The sequence below is a fragment of the Oxyura jamaicensis genome, chromosome 2 (genome assembly GCF_011077185.1).
Source record: "Oxyura jamaicensis isolate SHBP4307 breed ruddy duck chromosome 2, BPBGC_Ojam_1.0, whole genome shotgun sequence".
Classification (NCBI taxonomy): Eukaryota; Metazoa; Chordata; class Aves; order Anseriformes; family Anatidae; genus Oxyura; species Oxyura jamaicensis.
The window spans coordinates 128,291,928-128,318,758 of record NC_048894.1 but is presented as its reverse complement, the minus strand read 5'-3'; the positions used below and the strand labels follow the sequence as shown (position 1 = coordinate 128,318,758).

The 26,831-nt window shown below is 38.5% G+C and overlaps 1 protein-coding gene across 3 annotated transcripts in view; it reads right to left on the bottom strand.

The window, feature by feature from the left end:
* PKIA (cAMP-dependent protein kinase inhibitor alpha) overlaps positions 1–26,831 on the bottom strand; it is a 42,338-nt gene that overhangs the window by 5,702 nt on the left and 9,805 nt on the right. For 2 of the 3 annotated variants that reach the window (XM_035317486.1, XM_035317485.1), the window contains exon 2: positions 1,180–1,357. In XM_035317486.1, the coding sequence (XP_035173377.1) occupies positions 1,180–1,330 (151 nt within the window). In that variant the 5' untranslated portion in view covers positions 1,331–1,357. Of the gene's footprint in view, positions 1–1,179; positions 1,358–11,243; positions 11,248–14,665; positions 14,673–26,831 lie in introns of those variants that run through there. The other variant, XM_035317487.1, reaches the window with a different exon arrangement.

The following is a 26,831-nucleotide window of genomic DNA, read 5'->3' as shown; positions in this document are numbered from 1 at the left end:
CTTGAAAGAAATAAGATGTAACCCATAAAAACATTTGCTTCTCTCTTAACCCCATCAGGTGTGATGTAAATCTACATTCCGCAAGCCCTAACATAATCTGAACTGGAATTGGGGATGCAAAGTATTTTTCATCCTCTCCTCAGTTCGGAAGGACAGGACAGGATAATACAGTAATATTCATAGGAATGATAATGCAATGCATTTTCCAATATTTGTGGTTTGGAGGCTTTTGTCTGGCACCAAGGTGTACTAACAATACAAAGATTAAGTATATTTTATTTGTGTCTAATTAAAACTGCACTCTCAAAGAAGTATGTTGGCATTTGTGTGTATCTAGCATCTAATGTAATTTATGAGCAACTCTGTATACTTTTCTGCAATGATTAACAGTTACCCAAGCTGCAAAAGAGGTCTCCGAGCAAAATAAAAAAATAAATAAATAATAATAATAAAAAAAAAAGACTCCTGATTTATGTATTAACATTTAGGATAACGTTATTTAAACCATTCTCAATGCTACAGAGCTAACTGCATGTGCAAAATGCATACTGACATATATTACAAGTAAAAGCTCACATTCTTTTTATCGCTCACAAACGAATACAGTTCTGGCTAATAATCAATCCCAGCAGCTAACTGAAAAGTAGGAATTGTGTTTATGTTTGATCTTGTCCAGTTAGAAAATAATTTTGATAAGTGTAAATTGGAGACTGAAGAAATAAAGCAAGGAGGAACAATGCAAGTCAAATACCACGTACTTTGTATTTGTCCAACATTTTAGACATATCCACACATTAGAACAAATAGTTACACCTACATGCATGCTCAGGTATTAGTAACACTTTTCGTTTTAAATAGTAAGAAAAATAAATGCCCTGCACAACTAGAAGCACATGCATCTAGAAGCTATAGGGCCAATGGCAACAGCAGAAGGAATGACCTAGGATATATGTTAGTCTGGTAAAGCCAAAAAAGAACCACCCCCCAAACAGCACCACAATGACCTGAACATCTTACTGCCACTTCTGATTGTTCAGTGATGGGATTGCCTCTCAAAACTCTTGCCTTTTTCTCTCAGAAATATATGTGCACAAAAGAGGACGGCTGCTTATCAACAGTTTGTTTTTTTTTTCATGTTAAGTTTTAAATAAATACATTAGAAGACCAAAATGTACTCACCTGCTTTGTTTATATCAAGCTCTGATAACTTTAAGGCTAGTTCACTAGAGTTACCACCTGGAGAGGACACAAGTATGTCATGTAGTGCATTTCTTCTACCTGTTCTTCCTGAAGCAATGAAGTCTGCATATGTAGATTCCACATCAGTCATTGCTAACAAATATCCACATAGCAGTACCTGGATGAGAGAAAATACCAACACTCAGAACACCAGAAAAACAGATGATGTTATGAAAGGAGAACAGAAGAACTAGAGGGCTCTCATTGTGGAGTAGACTGGGTATATGCAATAATCAGCAAAAGGAGATGTCCCAGTCTAAACATTTGGAGAAACTAGAGCAGAAACGGAGTGGAAAGACAAAAATATGTGTGGATTTTATCCAATCTGTATTCAACAGTACTTTAAACAACTCCATTTATCATACTTCATAAAATGCTAGTGAGTACTTTATAAAGGCAATGACCTCAGCAACATGAAGCTGTCTCTGCTTTTAATATTAGCTAGCAACTAGGAGGTATGTAGGGGGTGGAACAAAGTTCTTTTCTGCACAAAAGCAGAGCATAAGGATTACAAAAGTACTAAGCAGCAACACTTTGCATGTAGACCTGCATGCTAGAGCACAGGCACACAGATGTTTTGTGCATTTTCCTTTCCTGTAGTAGTTACTTTCAGCATTATATTTACACCTCTTCAGACTCAACTAATTCATTTTTGCATGATAGCTGCAGCAAGGTGAATGTGTTCCATAAGGTCACTGAGATGAGTGCAGACAGGCTAACAAAGTGCAGAAGAGCTAAACTAATGCAGGGTTAAAAAGCTAGGCTCTGTAACCTAGATATATCTCAGAACTCTTTTTCCATTGGAAGATAAATATTTCTCATGTCATTATGGAATCATGTGATGATATACCTTGATGCCAAAGATACAAGATCTGCCAAAGATACAAGGAAACTTGTATTTCACACTCAGTAAGAGAAAGATATGCATCCCTGCTGGAATATCTGCTACAGCTCTAACCTACTGGATTTTTTATTTTTTTCCCCAAATTATAGAAGCATAACTATAAACCTTGCAGGGAGAACAATTTCTTTTGCTGATCCCAGTTGTACTGAAGGCTTTCTGCAAAAAAGTAGATTACCATGATTCAAATGCAACATCCCTCACATTTTATGTTTGGATGTAGGAGGGAGATCAGGGAAGCTTTCTGGTAGCGCAGTACTCTGAAGAAATGCAGCACTAGGGAACCATGGAACAGAAGCAGCACCCCCACAGCTATATGCTGCCTTCATTTCTAAGCAGTACTTCTCTGGTTTTGTATACTGCAGAGAGAGAAAATGGCCATAAGGGAAACACTGCATGCAGTTGCATGCAGTGAGAAGGCTTAGCTGTTATTTCCAGAGAAGCTTACTATTCACATTTGCATAGAGTGTACAAATGTTTTTAACCACATGCACTCGCTGGGCACTGAAGAAACCCCTGAAGTCATCAAACACTAGCAGCAGCAAAAGATTTGACTTTCTCTTTTGAAATAAAAGCATTTATATATATATATATATAAACTCTCATTTAAATAGATACACAACAACAGCCAACTCTTTCCCACACTTAGTTCTAAACAATCTTCACAAATTCTGTCCATTCTTCATCCTCCTTCTATTCCTTAACTCCCCAATTTCATTCAGCTGTCTGAGGGTGTACATAGGAGTTGTCTGAGAAGTCAAAAAAAGGGTTCTAAACCATATTTTATTTAGATTAACTATAACTATATCAAGTATCATTGCAAGAGTGACGTATTTAAAAAGAAGTTCAGGGCTATCAAGCATTGGTGTCCCATGTCACACACTGGATGGCCGACGGGATAATTTTTCTCCTATGAACAATCACTATGAAACAGGAAACTACTTTAAAAAAATAAAAAGCTAAAACCTAACAACAAGCACCCAGGGAAGTGAAAGAGGTCAGCATTGACTGAAAGCCTGCCTGACAAACATAAAATGGTGTGGCGCCTCTCAATTAACAAATGCCTTCATGAGCATGAGAGTATGCACATTTCTTCCTGTGCTCCCTTTTTGAAACACTGCAAGAACAGTGAAGGAAATGAGACATCTACCATTTGTTCTTCCCCCGAGGCGCAGCAGACACCACATATATCAACGATGGGGTAATGAAGCACGTAACATCCAAAAGTGAAGAGAAACAGTGAGGACCTATTCCCTGAAAAATATCATCCAGCAAGATCAGAATGCAGAAGTTCTGAAGTGAAACTTACTGGAGTTATGGTTGTTCATTCCTGTTATTGCAGTGGGCTTGTAGAAAAGGAGGTACAAGACCTGTAAGTCAGCAGCGTGCAGTTTGGATTTTGTCAGTAGTATAGCATGAGTCCAAAGTCATCACTGCTACCACTCCTGCCAAGTTACGGATTTCATTTAGTGAAGGAGAAAAACAAACAAAAAAATAATAGAAAGAAACAAAACAAAACCATAACCAAACTAACTAAACAAAACCACCACAGAAGAATATTCTTTCATAACTTTGGCAGCTGCATATCAGTGCATCAGGAACAGAATGAGCAGAGAAGTCTATGGCTGAGATGAAACAGGCCCGGACTTTGCACTGCAAAGAATACACTTCGGAGAGATTATATTCTTCATGAAACACTCCAGAAAACAAGGAGAGCACCTGGGGAATTCTCAGGCTTGCTAATTTAATTTTAGCTATGAAACAGGCTATAAAGCCATACAAAAATGTGCTTGCAAAGAACCTTTATTTTAAAGGCTTGTTTTCTATAGGCTCAATATGGCATTACTAACAACATTCAGATCAAAAAAAATAATGTTACCAAACATACATTTATTAACACTTCCAAGTTTTCCTGTCTGCATCTTCTCTTAAATGTCAAACACCATTCTGTTATGTATTGGCATTATCTTGAGACATTACTGCATAAATATGGAACTCCACTGACATCAGCCGAGAGCTCCCCTTCCAGTGAATGGCGCAATGCCCAGCAGTCTCTAATACATTCACTGAACCAGTCATTAAGGAATTACCATTCACTCTAAAAAACCTTTTTTGTTTATTCTCTGTGGAAGGAATAGAGTTTGCTAATAATTCTGTGAAACGTAATTTGAATTTCCTAATTGCATTGACAGATACTCCTGCATGAAAAGATTGTGGTCCAAGTCCTGTTATTTCTAGTATTTATTTATTTAAAGTTGTAAAAACAGTATTTTCCTGCATGGTATTGAACTGAAACAAGAAGGCTGCAAACCTTACCGCTTCTGCCAACTGAACCATCAAGCTAAAGAAAGCAAAAACAAGAACAAGAAAGCAGTTGTGTGAGCATAAGAATAATGAAACCTGCTACCATAGGGTTGGAAAACATGGTGAATGGTAAGATACCATCTGAAGCCTGCCACAGCTGCACTTTCCCTTTCCCCCAGCTTTCTGCATGACAAAAGTTTAGAATTTGAGCTGCAGCACTGGAGATTTTCATATAGCATCCTTCTTTTCCTCAGCTTCCTAGTTTCATAAAACTTCAGAAATATGGGTATCTTGACTTCTGTCTCTTTCACCTCCCAGCTCCTTACTCCCAAAGGAAGTTGTGTTGAAAATTTCTTGTAGGCTCTTAAACAATTATAGAGGATGAGGGAGAGGAAGAAAATAAACAGGCATAGCATGATCACAGGAGACTTGCTGTCTTGGATTTCAGCCCATGTATTAAGGTATCTTTGTTATTTTTAAAAATAACAAGAAAACCTGCAAAGGACCTACTTCTATATCCTATGAATCTGAAGTTTTTACTGGTAAGCATCATGAAGAGTAGAATTAGTAACCGCAGAACTCAGGAGGAGTAAAGAAGGATGACAAGAACAGCATAATTTAATACACACAGAAAGAATCAGTATTTATGTTTTCAGAAAGCTCCCTGAACACTCCACAATCCAACTCCCGTCTTAAGTTTTCCATTTCCATGCTCTATATAACACATCCACCAAGTTTCTTAAGGTAACTGTCAAATTTCTGCAGCTTCTATGTACTTCTTCTGTGTACTTCAGCTCTGTTGAAAGAACAGTTAAAAAAATCTAAAATTTAGCGATGGCTTTCACAAATGAAATCCCAGTTTGACTAGATCCCATAATAACTCAATGGAACAAGGTTTTACACAGTGGCATTGTTATCAAGAGTTTGGATGTGAAAGAACAGAAATTATGTGAGATACCAAAATAAATTAAAATCAGAGCCTCTATAGTTTATGGGCTATAAGTACCTAGGGTTGTTGAATTTAATAGTTTTAAAGGACTAACTACCTAGAAGAACTACAAATGCATTTAATAGAAAAATATAAATAGGATATTTATATTTTGAAGGATATTTTATTTTGGAAAGGATGACAGTAAGAATGAGCACTTGACACATTGCTTGTCTAGGGGATTTGTCATATGTTGCCCGCTAGCACAGGGGAGCTGCCATTTTCTTGGTGAAGCTGCAGTGTAAGACTAACAGGTACAATCCTTCAACATTTACTCCTCCTCTTTCTCCATACATGCTTAATGATGGGGTTGAATAAGGGATTTTCAAATAAAACTCTCTCAGGATTTGGCTGCTAAATGTTGTATCACGATCAGCACATTATTTAAATATAATTATCTATATTCAGCTTTCATAAGAGAACAAAAAAAGCCAAGAGAACTTGTCATTTAATAGCATGTCTGTTTTAGAGAAGGTGTATAATTATGCTTTTAAAATAAATTTTGGTTCCAAATCTAGCCCTAGCTTAGAGACAGGGCTCTTTCCAGTGAGGAGATAGCTCTATTCCACAGCAGCCTGCGCACTTTAAGATTCCCATCTAATTCATGGCCTGCTATGTTGAAAGCAAATGAAACAGAGTAACAATTAAATAGAAGTACACTTTTTCCACAAGAGATGATATATTTTGCTATAGAAGAGCACTGTTTTTGCACAGACACACAGTTGAGCAATCAGTGTTAACTCCTGAAAGCCAAACAAGCTTTTAGTGAGAGGGGTATCACTTAAAGAAAATATGAATTTCCATGCCACCTCATGAGCTGCACAGTATTTTAATCTTCAGCTTGAAAATTGTCTATGTATTTTGTCTGATGCTTCTGAAGTGACCACCTCTATAAGAGAGATGTATAATAGGTCACTTACCTTTGTGACAGTTACATATTTTTACTGTGAACACAATATATATAGTACTCCTAGTCCTATAAATACCTTAATGGAAATTACAAGGAAACTCAACTGGTAAGACAATGAAAACAGAACAAAAGTTACTATCCCAGACTTTTTCAGCCAGAACAAATTCAGAAGCTGCTTTAAATCTGCATTAAAAAAGCATTATGAAGTTGGATACCCTTAAGCCCATAACAAATGTGAAGAGATAATTCAAAAAGATAATGTTTCCCTTCTGGGAAAGTGATGTTTTAGTATAGCCTGCCTAAAGACATCTACAGAACTATAGGTCAGGTATTTCAATACTCTATGCTTGAGCAAAATCCACGATGCCCATGACCATAAGGTCTCTCATCTATCACATAATTTCAGTTCGATCTTCCTTTCTGCAGAAACAAGAGTGGATGCAGCAGGACTTTCACTGAAGGGAAGAAAGTCACGTGGGCTTTGCTCATGAAGCTTCTCTGTATCTTCCTAAACTTGCCTTTAATGCTGCAAGCAAGTTCTTTCTCTTGAATACACAAGTGCTAACCTGCACAGACAGTACATTAAAGGTATTGGCCAACACAATTCTCATTAGAAAATGTAGCTGAGTCTCTGATATCTATTCTTTTCAAGAACTTGTTATAAGCACTGTAATGATTGTTTTTGAAACAGCCACATCTTCTCTATTCACTGCTACATACAACAGCATCTATATGGCTTTACGGGGGAAAAAAAGAACAAACAACCTGAACTGTCTTGATCAGTAGTCTGCAATTTTTTTGGACTAGACTTTTGTAATCTTTAGAGGCAACTTTCACCCTTTTTTAAAAAAAATATTATTTATATATATATATATTTATTTTAAAGATTTAGCCAACTTTTAATTGAAAGTTTAATAGCAATATAGCCCTGTGAATTATCTGCTGACTATTAAGAACTTTTTAAACAACAAGTTTATTGGTGATAATGTGGATGCCACTTAGATAAATGATTTGCTATCAAAGTTAAACTTCCAGTTTTTGACAGAAGCGTAGTACTTTGGAAGGGACAAAATGAGATTTACTGACTAATTTTAAATGCCTGTGCATACATATGTAGGTAGGTACTTATATGAGGTGATTCATTCAATCCATATTAAGCATTTGTTTTAGAATGAATGCAACTTAGCATCTTCAATGTGCTTATCTCTTCCTATCAAGTAGAAAAAAAGTCCAACAAGTAAGCTGAGATCTTTACTAGATATGCAGGTTAAATTACATTCATCCTACTCCAGATGATCTAAAAGAATTCTTCTGGTCTATTGAGTTTTTAAATTCTGCACATTTAAATGCTTATTCACAAATGACTTATCCCCCTTGATATCATTTTCCTCTGCAGTTATACACCTTGCTAGTTATTACTTTATTAGTATGCTTTTGAGGTTCAAGCGAGAAAATAAATAAATAAATAAATAAATAAATAAATAAATAAATAAATAAAAAGGCTATTTGATTCTCATGAAAAAAAAATAAAATCAAACAAGTGGCACACAGCCAATACGCAGCACACTGTTGTGTACTTTTCCTGTTAAATGGGACCTGGCTTTTTAAGAAATAATTCCATGCTGCAGGAAAATGTCAATTCATTTATGAGGGCTGAAACATGCAGCTGAATTATAGATTTGAATGGCTGAAGATTCCAAAGTAATACCCATCCACTACAGTTGCTGCAAATCCTAAAAACCAACAATGAAACTCGCACAAAGACTCATGATCTTTATTTATCTACAGGACAAAGAACAGACTGCCTCTGCCATACTAATGTATACTCAAACTGACCAAATAGTTAGCTTTGCTATGTAGGTGTAAGAACTAACGTGAACCTTGCTCGTTGTTGTTTTAAAATGTCAGTAAAGGTAATGTTTAGCAAAAAGATATTAGCCAGCACTGCCTACAGTTATCTATGTATCTGCTGGGTTGGAGAAAGACGGTGGAATTACAAAATCCATGATATTGGTGTGAAGAATCAGACTTCAGGTGGGGAGGTATCATCCAAAAGGGTACTCTGTCTGGAGGACAATACCAGGAAAACAAAAAGCAGGTGGAGATGAGGGGAAGCAGCAATTGCCTAAGAGAACTGAGAGTTTGGTTAAAGAAACCAGTCAAACCTGAACCATCAGGAAGATAGCTTCTACCATGGTAGATCCCTCCAGCTACTCTACCAAGAGGAACCTTGGGCTAATTTGAGCCAAAGGACTTTACACAGAGCCGCTGAGTTGCATGAGGGGACTGTATGTATTTTAGGAGAGGGGAAGCAGGGGAAGAAACTTCAAACATCTTATAATAGGAGGATAATGTGGTCCAGTGCCTACAATATTTTAAAATAATTCTTTTTATGGCATCCTTCAATTGCTACTCAAGAAAAAGACTGTTTTTAATATCATGAAGCCTATTTGCTATGAAAACCGATATTGCTCTCCTGCTCCTGTATAAGTCTATCCTTCCCTGGAATAGACTGATTCCACTTCTCAGCACTGGACAACAATCTAACATACTTAGAGCATATACTGTATTTCCAGGCAAAACTCTATCATTCCAATGCCGTTTTCCTCTAAGGCATTCTCATTCAATATAATTTTAGAAAGCCTTCTGCCTTTTAATCTCACTGCAAGAGATTTCACTTAATAGAATCGTCTTTCTTGTTATACTGCTCCCATTCCCAAGTGAATCAAAGTTTGCATTTTGTGATGTTCTGCATTCTGACAATTTGATTGATATGTTTACAGCATCTTACAGCATCAGCTTGTAGATAACATAAGAAGAAGAAAGCATTCAGTTAGAACAACAAAAAGAAAGTGTTTAAATACCAGTATCATGACAACATTTGAAACAGATTATACATTGACCCTATGTGGAATGGAGGATACATTGATACTTTTAAGAGGTTTCTTCCAGACCTCTTTACTCTGATTCTTTGATGTTTCTGTGCAATGTATAGTCTAGCTAACAGTATTTGAGATACATAAATGCTCCAGTTAATAAATCCTTAATCTCCTTCTTAGTATTTTAAAAAACAGTCCCCTTGCAAGACACTTTCCTCAAATCTTTAATATATTAATCTACTAGAGAGATTTGTTATATCACTAATCTTTTCAGCAGGTTCTGGTGCAATAGCTCAACTGCATGTGACTACTTTTTAAAATCATGCAGTCATGACTCACCATCAAAGTATGTGTTGCAGCATCCAGAACAGGAGAGCTTCAGCTTATTACTGTATCTTCTAGGGCAGTGATAAAAACAGCACTGGAAGGAAGGAAATTTGTCTTTTTGTTGGCACAATGATCCACAACTGTGTGCTACCAAATATTAAATACTGGCTCCTTTATTTGCTTTTAATAAAAAACAGATTACCTCTTGCAAAGTTGCTAAACTACAATGTGCTTCTGCTGAGATCTCACATTTCACATGCAGGCTTGGAGTTTGCCAAGAATACACCCAATGACACTGTACTTCTCAGTATCTGTTTAGATAAATACCATAGGCCAACTTGGAGACCTGTGAACATGAGACAAATAGCTTTTTAATAATAACCAATTTGTGCCACAATACCTTAATCAGTATTTCATTCAAAGCATATTTCATAAACTTTTGGCTTGTCAATAAAAAAAATCCAACATCTCCATGCATTTTTTTTCTTGTGGTAGGCATTTAACATCTACTTTACATTTGAATTAGCTTTCCCAGCCAGCAGACATTCTGCCGTTTTTTAATGACTATCTAGAAGCTATAAAAAAAAGAGAGAAGAAAAAAGCGCCCAGTCTAGCAGACAACATTTCAGTTTGACTTAAAAGCAGTTCAATTTATTATTTCTCCCACGATACATTCACATTCTATATTGCATATCACTTCACTTCAGTCTCCCTTAGTCTCAGCCTTACATTTTTCAAGGTTTCCATCATTTCTGCATTCTGCTCCCATGTGTCCGCTGACTGCTTTGGAGTCTAAGGACTGCCTGGTTCTGTTGCTATGCAACAGCATAGCCTACTTAAGGCTTCCTGAAATAATCGTCTCACATGCGCTTTTTTTAGACTTGTTTCCAGCAGGAATACTTTACTCCTTCATTATAATGGACCACTGATACTATCGCAGTAAGATTAGACAACAGTCACCTGGAAAGTTTTACCAGCTACCTCTAGGACAGAAAGAACGATGTTGCTTACAAAATTGATGATGTACCTCCTGCATTGGCACAGGAAGGTGTAAATCTCAAGAACTGCTATATTCTTGCCAGATGTTCTCCAGGTGTATGAGAGCCATATATTTCTTCACTGGGGAGAAAATCTTAATTGGTTTGTTTTCCTACTCTATTCCATTCAAAGGAAAAAAAAACAAAACTCTACCTACTGTAGGTAAGTCACCAGACAGGAAAAAAATAAACAAACACACACACACACAAAAACCTACCATACTTGTATATGAAGTCCATTATAAATTTAATCAGATCAAGAGGAAAAACCTGTATGCAAATATTCCAAGTTGTCATTCATTACAACATAAGCTGATTTCAGAAATCCCTAGGGCAAGACTCCACATTTTTAAAATCACTTGATGGATGCCATGCAGTGGGGCTGTATTTGCTGTCTGAGGTAACATTGTGCTGTCCTTGAGAAACTGTCCTGTGAAATACTCAGTTTTTCCAGCCTTGGACGGCATTTTTCTCATTATGACCTTCTAGTGTTGCTGCTGCAAGGGTAAGCCAACGTGTTTTGTTTTCTCATTGCTAGCTCATTTGGGAAGCTTAACTTAATTTATTTCTGTAACAATATGTAGAGCAATATAAACACAGGGCTCTTGTTAAAGCATCAGTCAGTCAACCCAAGAGGGCCAAATGTCTTATTATGCACCAGGCTGAGGGGACAAAGGAAGGTCTACAAGTACAAAAGCGATTTTAATGAAAGGAAATATCTTACGTCATACTCTTTTTTTTTTTTCCTTGTCCATTTTAGCATGCTCAGCAGCAGTTATGTCTATAGAGAGCTACGTGTTAGCTCAGCACTGAGATAGAAAAAGGAAAGATGTTTCCCAGCCCCAAAGAAAACTGATGCAAGGTATGAATTAATGCCCATGCAGAAGCAAGTCTGCCTGCAGTCTTTTAAAGGAAAAGTGGGAAGAGAGCAGCAATTTCTTACCATTTACAATATCTTAAAGTCTTAAAGATGACTTTTTTCTTTTAAAAAAATCTGTGGTAGGCACAGGAATGGACTTCTCAACAACAACCACATGAAGTGGTATACAGCAGTAATTTTCCATATGCGTATGCGTAGCCACAGACATGCAGTGAAGCCAAGCTATTCAAGAACATGATTGTGCAAGGTTTAGCAAGCATGACTCCCCCTGAGTGATGTATTTTGAGTGTTTATTCTTTAAAACCACTGATTAACAAAAAGCACATCTCAGACTCAAATCAGGATTGATACTATTTTGAAAGCCAAGATGTTGAGACCTGAAGAGCAACATTTAGAAGGATGTCCTTCATCATACGCAGTCTGAAACCTGAAAATGATGAGAAGGGCATTAGCAGGGAAGTCCTTTAGCATATTAAATGTGCATTTCATATTTTGCAGTATTTATATGTATTTCTGTTAAAAGACAGGTTATAAAGAATTTCTAACATAAAAGGACAAAAGAAAGTCCTCATGTTTGCCATGGTACACAGGAACCTTAAAGATAACTTTGATAAGTCTCAAAGCAAAAAAAAGAATCTAATTTAGCAAAGACAGTAAAAAAGCAAAACAAACAACAGCCCCTCTTCCTGAAGAACCCTTCAGATCCAGGAACATTTTGAACAGTTGTGACTGAAAAAAATTTGCATTTTAGAGCAAGATCCTCTTAACAATGATGACAAGTTTCTGTGTACTGGTACCAGATGGAAACTAAAAAAAAAAGCTTGCATATACTAATATTTCATTAGCAAATGTGCTGCATTACAGAATCTGTCCATGGCACTCTGATTTAAGATGCATTTGTATATGCCAACCCAGGTACCCAGACTAATATGATACCCCACAGCAACTGGAGAAAACAGAGGCCCCACAAACCACAGCGATATAAAAACTTTGTGTTAGTTACAGCTTTGAATATGAGTGGCCAATGTTGCTTTTGTCCCGAGTTTCAAGTCATACTTAAGCTCAAATACTCGAGTCTTGTGCTTCCAGTGTCCCAGTTCTTCAACTAAGAGAAGAAAGGCCCAAATGGAGGAAGAGGGGCTTATAAGAGGGGATGGTGGAAGCACAGAAACAAAGTAGAACTTGCACGACTCTTGCAGAGCTCAGTGATTTCTGCCAACCATAACAAAGTACTCAAGCACCTTAATAGATGGGCTACTAAAAAAGCAGTGGCACACAGTAGGTATTTTATACTCATGCCAATAAGTTATCCAACTGAACTAATAAATTTTCTGCAGCCCAAGCTCCTAATTCTAGCTCACAACAATTTCACAGCACTTGCTGAGTACTTAGAAATGCTAAAAAAGCCTAAGAAGAATTTGAACATGCAATTCTTACCCATGTGCATAAAAACAATAAATATAATGAAGTGTAAGGTGTTTTCTGGATATGAGCCAGGGCATAAATATATAAGTATGAGCAGAGACTGAAGAACTTACTGCTGCACTAAGTTCCCAATTCATGTTGTCAGAGGACATGAATACTTTCATACTTGACCTGAGACCATGCAAACACAGAAGCCCTCCTTCCTTTCATCTGTTGGTGTACTGTGGATATTGAAAGAAGTACCAGTCGTCTGCTTACAATAACAATATATACGTGGGCAGAATATTTCCTAAGACTTCCAATTCTGAAATCTTGGCAAAAGGAAGAAGACCTCTCAAGAATAAAAATCACACACAGAGGTGAGTTCTTGGATACCATTTATTTTTTGGTAGAAGCCCAGTTGTCTGTATAACCTCAGAGATAGAGGGTAACTGTATAAATGGGTTTATGTTACTCCAAATCTAAAGCAATAGGAAAATACACAGTTGTTGAAGGACTACAGAAGCACAGCCTCACACTGTTAAGTAAAAAAATAAGCTTTAGGAATAAAGAGAACAAAAAACAACAACAACAACAACAAAAAGGAGTAACTGATAACCAGTGAAGGACAAACAAGCAGACTGTGGCAAGTGTATAAAAATAAACCTAGGTACACTTTAAGACTGAGCACGAAGAAACAATCAACATCAAATGCCTCCTGGCAAAGAGAAAGAACCACCTTTTATAACTATTGTTCCTCCTCGCAAAGACCTTGGGATGCTGACAACCAACCTCTCCCCCATCCTAACTAAAACTGTCCATCTTTAGGGCTAGATGATCATAGGAAGGATCATATCACCAGAGGAAAGCAGTATATATCAGTAAATATTCCTAGACAAAAATTTGAACTGTACTATCAAGGCTTTTCTCTATCAATATGGACAAGTGTTAGTAGTTTTGTAACTCAACTGTCTTGTACTTTAACTATTAAAACTTTATTTCACATCAATTATGTTTCCCTTTTTGCTGGTAACATAGCCAAGAGTCACGATAGCCCTTCAAAAGAGTTGACTGAACTGCAGGCAACCTGTAGGAACTGTAATGCTAACATCCCCAAGTGAACATTTCCACTCATGTAAGTGGAACAGAGAAAGTCGCCTTGACTCCACTTAGCTCTCCCTGCTGCAGCACTACAGCAAAAGAAAGAAAAGCAACTGAAGGGAATTGTGATTAGAGGGACATTTTCACCTTCTCTTAAGAGACAAAAAACTGTATTTTGTCACATACTGGTCTATTCTCCTTGATCCATATGTTAGCAACCTGCATTCAGCTTTGTGACTGGGCAGAGCCCAGCAGCTGCCCCCGTCAGATCAGAGCCAGCTCCAGCTGGCTCCAAAAGGAACCCGCTGCTAGCCAGGGTTGAGCCGTGAGTGATGCTGGTTGGACCTCTGAGAGAGCAGATTTAAGAAAGAGGGGAAAAACCTGCTGGGCAACAGCAGCTGGGAGAGAGGAGTGAGAAAATGTGAGAACCATCCCTGCAGACCCAGGTCAGTGCAGCAGGAGGTGCTCCAGGCAGGCAGCAGCAGTTCCCCTGCGGCCTGTGGAGAGGCCCCTGGTGAAGCAGGCTGTCCCCCTGCAGCCCATGGGTCCCACGTGGAGCAGATCTCCACGCTGCAGCCCATGGAGGAGCCCCCGGTGGAGCAGGTGGATGTGGCCTGGAGGAGGCTGCGGCCCATGGAGAGCCCCCGCAGGAGCAGGCCCTGCGCCGGAGCTGCAGCCTGTGAAGAGGAGCCCACGCAGGAGCAGGGGGTCTGGGGGATCCATGGACCCTTGCTGGAGCAGTTTGCTCCTGGGGGATGGACCCTGTGGTACAGAGCCATGTGGGAGCAGTTCTTGAAGAGCTGCTGCCTGTGGGCAGCCCCCGCAGGCTCAGTTTGGGAAGGATGACATCCCACGGGAGGGACCCCATGTGGAGCAGGGGCAGAGAGGGACCGTGAAGGAGCGGCGGAGATGAAGCGTCAAGGACTGACTGCAGCCCCCATTTCCCATTCTGCTGTGCTGCTCGGGGAAGGAGGTGGAAGAGAGTGGATGGGGGGAAGGTGTTTTTAGTCTACTTTTACTTCTCACTGCTCTAGTCTGTTATTAATTGGCAATAATTGCCTGTGTGACATTTTTTGTCCCTTCTTAAAAAAGAAGGCAGAGGAGGAGGGAATAAGAAGAGTGAGAAACAGCAGCGGGAACCCTAAGGTCAGAGAAGAAGGAAGAGGAGGAGGTGCTCCAGGCACCAGAGATGCCCAGTTGTCCCGTGGGCAGCATCAGCTTGGTGGATGGGCCCATCTGTATCCACCAGCGGGGCTGTTGTGGAGCTGGCTGGAACCATCTACATCCAGCACAGGGCAGGCCCCAGCCTCTCCTCACAGAGGCCACCCATACAGCTACCTCATCGCCAATCGACACCTACACCCAGTATACCCACAGACAGAATTTGTATTTATCACAAGACACTATGCAGATATAAATGGCCATGACAAGCACTTTGTAGGCTTTCCAGTGTCTTCCTTAAACTTCCCTAACTTGCTGAAACTGCTCTTCAGTCACTTTCTTTCCTCTTCAGACTGGGAAATCACAGGCACATGGTAAACTCATTTGTTACACATCCCTAATACCACACAGCTGATGTGTGACAATCTCATTAAAAGTGAAGGCTGTGCATCAGGTATGTTAACACCATTAGCAACAACTAAGGAATTATCCTCTACACACCAGACTTTATCACCATATACCAAGGAATTCTCAATCGCTATGATGCTTATCTTATAGCCATGATTTCTATAAACAACAAAAGCAACTTGTTTTTCCCATGACTGAAGCCATTGTTTTACATGGGAGAGGATGAGGAACCTTTCACCTGTTATTTAAAATAACTTAAACATGAGATTAGTCTTGACATTTTTAGGTTTCTGTACCAGAAGAAAGAAAAAAGGTGGAAGAGAAGTATATACTAGCTTTTCAAACCTATATGTTGCTTCCAAGAAAGCGTTCACTATAGTAACAAAATTATTATTATTATTTTTTACATCACGCCACTTTATTCAGTTGAATTAATGCCTGTCAGAAGAGCATGAAGTACCAAGGATTCAAGCATGTTACATGAGCTGACATGCTTGCTTGTAGGTTAACTCTAACCATTCACAAGTTCAGGTGAATGAACAATATGTAGGACATCACCCATTAAATTTGAAGATACAGTGCTAACTCCAAGACCTGTTCACACTGATGAAAACACAGTACAATTCCAGTTGAGTCAGAATCACCCATACTGTAAAAAACATTGAGGGAACAACGATGAAGGGGAGACAAAGACATTTTTCTCTCTACTACCAGGCGTTTAATGCTTACTTTTTCTAACATGACTATATTGGATTAAAAACTTTGGTGAATATATGCTTCATCAGCAACCTTTAGGTAAGTAGATTTTAAACATTTAGCTCATCTTCTTTGAAATTTGCTAAACTAACACCAAAAATGATATTTTCTGCCCTTATCTTGAACAAATCTGTCCATTGCCTCATAGCTCAGCCCTGCTGCCTATGGCCTTCTCATGAGAAAGAGCACCAGTATGGCACTCTCTAGAGAAACAGCACCAGTATTTTCAAACAAATAATTCTGATGTTTGTGTAACAAATAATCCATATTTATGCTTTCATCATAGACTGCAATGAAATTGGAGCTGAACTAAAAATGGAAAAAAACACGAACTATCTTCATTTTAGAAATCTTTTTAGTACAATGTTATTGAAATAACCTTCAGATGACAGTTCTTGGATATAGATGCTCAGCCTCAGTGTCTTTCTGCTTTAAATCTTTTTTTCCAGAATGCTCCTCTTCCCCCTAAGCAATTTGCTCATTCATGCTTTGTCAGGAATATCTTTGACTTTCAGAATCAGGCAATATTTCCCCCCTTTTATATTTTGCCTCTCTTTTTGCTCAGCACCCTACAGGGATTATTGAAATACTACTACTCAAATATTAAAAACAATGTAAATTTAAAACCTTTTAATTCCACTCAGTTATAATTACTATCATATTTTTTAAGAAGTACTAATAGCTGAAACACAGAAAGTAAAAAAATATTCAAGATTCCATAGGCTAAGTGAAATAGAAACCTCTCTTTCTCCTTAACTGACCTTTGGATGGAGACACATACACTGAACACTTCACTTTTATGTGAAACACTGCAGAATCCACGTTTCATCATGCATCTCCTTTCCACAGAGCTATTTAACATGATGTCATTACTGGAATAATGATCTTGTATCTAGACAGCTGTGATCTACAAGTGCCAAGAATTTTTTTGGGAATCACAACAAATCGTTTAGTCATTTGAGACACATACCAAATGAAGCAAACTTATCTGTGAAGTCAAAGGGAATCACGTTATGTGATGTGATGATTTCTTAGGTCTGTTAAAGCTACCAGTAGGTGAATTATTATTCACCTCCTGCTTGGTATACCTCAGTATACTGATAAAGGGACTACTAAAGCTAATGGGTTCAATGGAAAGTGAAAGCAATCTTCCCCACTAAAATGTAAATACAGAAGAATTCTTTCTTCTTTAAAAGCATACGACTAGTTTGCAGAGAGTAAGTGTAAAAATATTCAGAATCTCTGAGTCTGACAATCGAAGACATTACTAGAAGACAAAAAATTAAGGCAAAGAGCTATGCCATTCCTGAATAGTATAGAAAAAGACAGCAATCCTTACACACCTTAGGAGTATAAGCAAAAAGGAGGTTTATGTTAAAAACAAAAAGCAAAATAAACCCCAAACCCAAACAACAACCAAAAAAAATCCACCACCACCAAAAAAACCCTACACCATACTCCCAAGGAAAACAAAGAAGTGGAAAAAAAAGCCACAACCAAACCGCAATGCTCGTGCTAATCACGCGCATAACCCCAAACACAAATACTTTTTACCCCATGAAGCCTATTTGAGACATCTTCAGTTAACTTTCCAGTTAACTGATAACTTGAAGAAAAACAACAACAAAAAATGAAAGAATAACATACAAAAAAAAAAAAAGACTATATACACTAAACCAAACAGCCCTCCACCTCTGATTTGATGAAATACAGATGGTGATCAGGTTGCCAACAAAGACAAACTGTTTTATCCTGATTATTAAGCGTGTAACCAAATACTCCAGTAATCTCTATTACTGCATAAACATTCTGTGAAGCTGCATAGCATTATACCTTTTAGATGTAACTACAGAAGTAATCAAGTATCACAGAACTAAACCTTGCCACTGTGAGACAATTTTTTGCTTTGCTCAGCTTTAGATTTGTTTATTTCTTCTGCATTTCTTCCTGTTAATCCGGGGCACTCTGAAACAATAATAGGACAGGATCTCTGTAGACATAAACATACCTCATGCTAGACCGAGAAGGTTCTCAAACTGGGGCTGACAAGATACATCTAGAAGAATACGTAGCTTTTATTCAGCTGGTGTCTTTCATTAAGAAAACTACTCTCCTTACACTAACAAATACAGGGTGAATATCTTTTTCCTCAAGACACACAGAAAAAAAAAACATGCAAGGGTATTTTTATTTGCTGTGACAAACCCTCAAAAATACTGTCTTAATTACAGTTAAAACCAAGTAGATCAGCATAGAATCTAGCAGTTATAATTCTATACTATTTTCCTTCCAAGGAATCAAGAATTATAAACAATTAAAGACCAAGTATAAACTAAAGAGTTCCTTATGATTAAACTAAAAATCAATGGTCTATATAAAGCAATTACTTGTTATGACACTAAGGACCATACCAGCAAAAATAATTTATTTTCTTTATCCAGAACAAGTATTTTTCAGTAGCTTTCCTTAACAAGCCTGTGCAGAAAGTTGTTCACCTTCAGTATTTGTTGAAGGTGAACACCCTTCAGGAGAAGAAGCTACAAGGTCTTCTCAAACACTGCTGGCACCATTCACAAACAAACAAACAAAAATAGCCATGAACTTCTACTTTCCTTGCTTGACTTTTGTTGTTTCTTGTCCTACACCAGTATAGTTTGAAAGCTGAATGATACACAGGTATTAAGTGTACTCTAATTAATTTAATTTACTTCTGAAGGTTGCTTTAGATTTTCAGATTGCAGCATGTGATGGAGCTTTTCTTGAATATCTATGTGGGTGGACTTGATATAAGAACAAGTTTAGTTTGCAATGCCTGTTGTCACATTATCTGTATTTTTCTGCGCCAGTGTTAGGTACATTAAACAATGACAAGCTCATTAATACAGATTTCAAATTGCTTACTTGGTTTGCTTCCCATTGTCTTAGTATCAATTTCACTTGACATGGCAGCCTAGGTAAAGCAAAAGCAACCTCTTCACAATGATGTTTTACAGGTCCAGAACACCAGCTTGCCGCAGAAGCATGCAAGCTACATTGCCATGGCACTTTCATGTCGTTATGCTGGATTTAGAGGCTTTCTGTGGGGCGGATCTAACTGAACCTCTGTATCTTACATGATCTAGATATTCCTGTAAAATAAGCACTGAGTGACAGAACAGCTTGTCTTGTACATGGCACCTGAAGCTAGCAGGACTTCCAGAGCTGTTCATCTATTTTACTCTAGAGGCAATTATAAACAATGAAAATAATCTGGGGAGCAAGATCCTGAAGAGGAGGTTTCCTGTTTTGCCGCAGACAATTTTATGACAGTCAGGCATCCTCTGATCTGCAAAAAGGCACAGGACCAGGAGAACAATGGTGCCTGTACATAGTAAGCTAGTTTCAACTGCTGATGAAGAACCAGCATGCTGATGGTTCTGTCCTCTGCTGGAGCAGAGGTTCAGATCCCTTGAGCTTGAGGACAGACTGGAGTACAAGTCTCCTGCTTACTTTACAAGGGGCTATTGTATTGAAGACAAGCAATGCCATTCTCTTATTCCCTAATAATAAGAGAATATTCCCCATGGAGAAGGTATTACCTTAAACTTAAGTCTTGGCCTTGAGTTAGGACTGCTAGGACTCTACAGGTACACGTAGTAGATCAATAAAATCTCTTTGAATCATAGCAAAATTTTGACTGGAAGTGACATCTGGTGGTCATCTTGTCCAACAAGCCCCAACTCCCTTTCATGCAGTCAGAATTTCTCTCATTGCAACTTGTGACCATTGACACTTAGTCATTTGTTGAGCACCTCCAAGAAAAGTCTACGTCTTCTCCATAACCGCTCCTTACATATGACAATTACCTCTCCTTGTATTGTCTTCCCCAGACTGTAGAAAACCAGCACCCTCAGCCCCTCCTTGTACATCATGTGCTCCAGCCTCCTAATTGGTCTTGGTAGCCATCACTAGACTTGACTTGGCATGTCAACATCCTGGTTTGATCCTCAGGGGTCAAAAACAGATGACATTACTTTACATGCCACCTCAAAAGGGTGGCATCTGTGTGCATGTGTTTAAAATAAAAAAAAAAAATCTATTCATATATAGTTTCACTTCTCTTGATCTGCTAGCTTCACTCTTTTTATTGATGAAGTCCAGCTTTTTTCCTGGATTGAGAGCCCGGTCTCATTAAAAGCAATGCAGAAAAGTGAAGGATATTAGTTGACAGAAACATTATTTAATCCATGCTTATTACATTTAAAAAGTTGTCACTATCATTAGCATCATAACACAGATTAATATAGCCCTCAACTTACACACAGAACTGAGTCTTGGCACAATGATCCCCTGGCATTAGTTTGGCCTGCTCTAGACTTGCTTGGTCCTGATGTATACTTCAAGTAACCAGGTATTCACTCTTTAGTCACCTCTGCAAAGTTTTACAAAACCAGCTTTTAGCTCTGTTGCTGGAGGGTACCAGCCCAAGTTTAGACTGCAGTTGACTCTCCTTTGCATCCTGGTGCAATTCAAAATATTAACATTACAGGCCAAAACCGTTAATCTACATTTATCTACAGCCCCAAGCCACCACGGATGAGAGTTCTAGCTCTTCACAAAGCAATCTGTCCTCTCAGCTTGTGCTCTCGGGCAATGACTACCTCAGTCTCTGCTCACAGGCCTACATCTTACATATTCAGACTGCCTGCAGGAACCAGTCACTGGAAGATCCAGCTGTGAGATCAAGACAGCTTGTTTTAAATTACAGTCTGTGTAACCAGGCACAGTGGAGGCCACCTTCTCTCTTGTAGAAAGACCTGTTAATTACTTTGCTGTCTTCATTCCGCTGCCATTTCTTGTCCTCAAGGACAAGCTGACATTTACCTCTTTCTTTTCCCTCTGCTCATACCTCAAAGTGTATTTCTCTTCTGGAAAAGGGGACCAGTGTCTACTGCTCCCCTCCCCAGATCCCAATATTCAATTAGGAACATGCCCCTTGATATTTTTAAGCCCAAAACACTGCCACAGATTGAGTAGCCATTAAGTTTTGATTAATTAAGGCTGCAGAAAGTAAAAGTATAATCTGATACAAAATTAATGCAAAGCGTTCTCAGGATACCAGCTTTAATTAGCTTTACTGGAGAAGTTTTGCTGGTTGAATTCTCATCAGATTCTACCCACGCAGTCAAAAATATTTAATTTCTCATGAGAAGATGAAGATTTGCATATTTAACTTCTAAATTTGCAAGAACACACAAACTTTGGCCTTGAGCTTGGTGATAGCTGGAAGAGACATACTGCTATGTATTTTACTACTAACACATGTACATAGTCTATAGAATGAAGTCTAATATATGAATCTTATTTACAAACTGGGTAACATACTACAGGAGGCAGAATGATGATCTCCATTATGAACTGGAACATGAGAAACAGTTTTAGGAATACAGAGAGCAAGCAGGCATTGAAATAAGATTACGTTTTAAAATCAATTTTTGAAGTACTGAAATAAAAAAGCAATAAGAAAATCCATCTGTTAGCACCTGGAAGAAAGTATATACAAAAATCTTCTTTGCAGTGGAGTTCCCTCATTAGTATATCGCAATTATGAATTTTTAAACCTTTGAGTTTTTTGTGTTTTTTCTTTTTTTTTTTTTTTTTTAAAACAAACCAGAATATATGTAGTATGAAGCAATCACTCAGACATATGGTCCAGAGCACAGAGCTGACCTTCATCTCTGTCCTTTGTGAGAAAAAAAAAGGGGGGGGGGAGAGGAGTACCAGCACAGAGTGAGCTGGAACAGCTAGAGGCTGAAGACAAAGGATTCCACAAAAGCACCTCTCATACAGAGCTCTGGCCACAGCAGTAAAAAACAAATAGCCTATAAATTTGTTCGTTGTTTTATGTTTTTAAAAGCTGCTTCCCAGACACTCTTTGAAAGATCCTACTTATTTTAATTGCTGACGTTTCTCCTCATTTCTTCATGTTGTGTTTCTCATGCCATTTTCAATAATTAATTTGAAAGACCCAGCCAGAATCCTCTAACTACAACTTATACAAGAGGTTCTCTTCATGCTACTAGATAGCATGCATGTGGCACAGCTGGCAGTCTTCGGTTTTCATTTCATCTACTGCAAGAGAAGTAGGGAAGGTAATGCGACATTAAACTCCCTTCTTCATCTTTAGGCAACATGCCGATGATGTCTGAAGAATCTCCCTCTGTTGTAGATGGAACAAGGAGCTGCAATGGAGAACAGTCTGTACCAAAGTTCAAAATGCAAAAAGATAATTGAAACAAAGTTCCTATTTTCCCATACAGAGTAGAAAGAACCAAGATACACAATGTAATTACAAGAGATTAAGTAGGTATAAAACATTTAAATGAGGCAAGCAAAGTAATGTCTCATATGGAAAGAAACAGAAGTGCCTGGTTTTAGTGTTTCAACAGTTTCAAAGGTTTCTAGCAAGAGAAGATCATTTTGCTGGATGTATTACATGAATTTATGATGAACATGAAGCCAGATGGTTGTAAACAGATTCATAAAGGCCAAATTTCAACATTTATACAAGCAACCTTAGAATTCTGCTTATTCTGTTGGTTAGACAGAACAACAACAGCTAAAAAAAATTGGTCTTGAACATCACGGAGAAAGAAAAAAAAAAAAAAAAAAGGCTTAAAATGGATTTTTCAGAAGCTTTCAGGCCACTAAAGCACAACCCTCCTTTTCAGCTTTTTATTAAACTAAGGCTCCTGTAAAATTACGGGTAGGAGGAGCCACAGATCTTTCACTAGCTTTGCAATGTAGCCATCAAACACACTTGGAAGAAGTGTGGTCTATATTAAACACAAAAAGATTTAAAAAAATAATTTAAAAAAGCAAAGTCAGAGAAGGCTTTTAGATGGCCATGGAGAACGCTTAATTCTGTTTGTGCTGTCCTTCAATTCATCTAACCATTAAACATACTTAGTGAGCCCTATGAAGACTTCTGTTAGGATACGACTGATATATTTGCTACATTTTAACAACATCCTGAATATCAAAGCTTTTGAACAACTAATTCACGCTTCCTTGGCTTCAAAGTTTTATTTTAATAGAAAAATGGAATGTCTGTGTGCCAAGGTAAATTATCAATAAGAAAACAATTTTAACATTGTGAAATAAATAGAGATGTTGTACAAAATCATGAAGCTCTCCAAATGTTCAGAGCTCAACTCTCTCAGAGTACAACTGAATTCTATTTCTACCTTCTACTGTAGGAAAAACCTCCCTCTGCTTTTATTTCTCAGGGTGAAGGGGAAAGTCAGGGAGGTAAGTAAGGAAACAACAATATTGCAGACCATCGCAGAGACTGTGCAAGAAAGGGAATACCATTTATTACTCAGTAGATATTAATCGGGTGGGTATGCTTTGGTATTTTCTATGCAGGTAAAGAATCTTGTAACGACACCATTTTTTTTAGAAATCTTTTTACAGTGAAAAAGATTTACCTTGAAACAGCTGCTTCATCTGGGTCAGTGCTGCTCTAAATGCAGCCATGGACTTGCTGGGAAGACATTCATCACACCTCTAAGAGAGGCACAAAGAAGCTACAGTGTGTAAGACATAGGTGTGAATGTAACACATCATACACATTGCTGTAACTATCTGCCTAGCATCTGGAACTAACTAGCAAACCTGGCAGATAAGTATTAGAGGTGTTTGAGTTGGCAGACGCAAAGTGGTATTAACTGCAGATTTCACTGAATGAAATACACTAAGTCCTTTAGCCAAACTTGCAACCTCCAAAAACACATAAAGCCAGCATGTCACAATCTCTTTCAATCCTAGAATGGATTGGGTTGGAAGGGTCCTTAAACATCCTCTAGTTCCAACCTCCCACTAGATCAGGTTGCCCAGGGCCTTGTTCAACCTGGCCTTGAACACCTCCAGGGATGGGGCATCCACAGCTTCTCTGGGCAACCTGTGTCAGTGCCTCACCATCCTCCGAGTGAAGAATTTCCTCCTAACATCTCACCTAAATCTCCCCTCTTTTAGTTTAAGCCATACCCCAATTCCTGTCATAGTCTGCCTGAGCACAAAGTTTCTCTCCATCTTTTTCACAAGTCCCCTTTAAGTATTGAAAAGCTGCAATAAGGTCACCCTGGAGCCTTCTCGTCTGTAGGCTGAACATTCCCAGCTCTCTCACCATTTCTTCATAGGAGAGGTGCTCCAGCCCTCTGACCAACTTCATAGCTCTACTCTGGACCCACTCGAACTGATGATCCGCATCCTTCTTGTGCTGGGGGCCCCAGACCTGGGTGCAGCATTCCAAGTGGGGTGTCACAAAGGCAGAGCAGAGGGGGACAATCACCTCCCTCAACCTGCTGGTCACACCTCTGTTGATGCAGCCCAGGATGCAGTTGGTCTTCTGGGCTGCAAGCGCACACTGCTGGCTCATGTTGAGCTTTTCATCCACCAGAACCCCCACGTCTTTCTCTGCAGGGCTGCTCTCAGTGAGTTCTTCACCCCGTCTGTACTCATGCCTACTGCCCTGACCCAGGTGCAGCACCTTGCACTTGGACTTGTTGAACCTCATTAGGTTCAAATGGGCTCACTTCTCCAGCTTGTCCAGGTCCCTTTGGTTGCCATCCCTTCCTTCTGCTGTATCAACTGCACCACTCAGCATGCTGTCATCTGCAAACTTGCTGAGAGTGCACTTGATCCCACGGTCCATGTCATTGATAAAGATATTCATTAGTACTGGTCTCAGAACAGATCCCCTGAGGGACACCACTCTTTGACAAGGTGCTTTTTTTTTTTTTCTTTTTTTTTTTTTTTTCCATTAACCATCAATGATTTGAATTACCTATAGTACTATCCTTCAAAGATTTAAGTAAAAGGAATATTAGTGTTCCTACTATTTTGCCTGATAGCAATATCAAACTAATAGACCTTGGCAATTGTAAGTCATTATATTTATCCGTTTTGAATAAAGACGTAACATTAGCTTTCTTTTTCGTTATAACTATTATTTCTACTGTTCCAAAATAGTTGAGGGAAGAGTACAAGAGCATGAAAGAACAAATGGTGGGCAGTTCCATTTAAATTTGCGTGACACTGCTGTTTTTTGAGCAAGCTGTACCCAACAATGTGTGACAAACAAATTCCACTCTTTTTGGTAGCTTGTATAAACATAGCTACAGAAACAAACTTGCCAATGGGTCACAGATGGCCCTTCCATTAGAAGATGAGAAGGATGTGGTAGGAATTCCACAGAAATGAATGGACTTCAAAAGCTTGTAAGAAATACACCTTTGGAGATAAAAAAATATTTCTTGCCTGATTTTTCTGCCCAGAAATTTTGGAAAGGAATCAGAATTATTTCAGTTGATGATATGAAGTATCTTGTCATAAAGGCACTTCAAATAGTCAAGACTATAAATGACAACTTGGCAAAGCCATTTTAGCTCCCTCATAGCACCTGGCAGAATGTTTGGATGTTGAGATAAACCTCACATGTGTAAGTGTGCACTTCTCCTTTGGCTCAGAATAGATGAGAAAGCACATCCTCCTCCAACCAACTGCAGAAATAAAAATTACTTGCCAAATCGGGTATTTTCCATCAGAAGACTAGGAGTAAGCCACACCATCTGACAGGTCCTGCTCCAGCTGCTCCAGCAAACACAGGGGCTGGAGTATTGCTCAGTGAAGTAGTAGAGTGACTCCTGTCATTTTGAGATGAGAAGAAACTCATAAAAAACAACAACAAAAAAGCTTGCCTGTAGAAAAAATAGCAAAACATGACGGTCAGTCAGACTAAAAAAAAAAAAAAAGATCCCAGTTATTTTACAGTTGCATACTCCACAACAACTTTGCAGATTTGTCATAATTAAATGTCAGGATGAAACCAAGACACTCCCATTCTCTCCATCACCATCCCAGTTTCCATGGAAAAACAGACATCCACTTGAAGTAGGTGTGTTGTGGATGATCCAAGTGCAGACAGTAAGGCACTCAGATGGGCATTTTAGAGCTTATTCCAGTCTCGTATTCCTCTTGTGTTCAGAGATGCAAGGATTTTCAGAGGGTAACAAAGGATCCTTTAGGAGCTACTGGTTATTGTCAGGTATTGCTGTGTTCACCCTTCCTAGGTGAAACCAAACAAGGGTAGGAGGGAGGACACACTTTCATAGACAGCTGACCCTGGAGAGATGCATAACAGTTGCTTCATTCAACATTTTTTCTTTTTCCTATCTTTAATAGGCTTCTTCACTATCTCTTTATATTTGATCACATGTAAACTTGTAAACTGGAGACTTCCAATGTAATGCTTTTAACGGATAAAAGAATTTGAAGAACCTTCTCTTGCGATTGATTTCCATTTTATATTTTAGCTTCCCTTAATTAATGTTTCTTTCTTTTTCTTGCTTCTGTCTTTCAAATGTTGTTCCTGCATTGAATAAACCCTTATACTTTGCTATTTATTCCTACTTCATCTTTTCATGCTTCTTTAAATACTTTTTAATTTAGTGATACATCAGCTGGGTTGAATATAAACAGCCTCCACACCAAGTG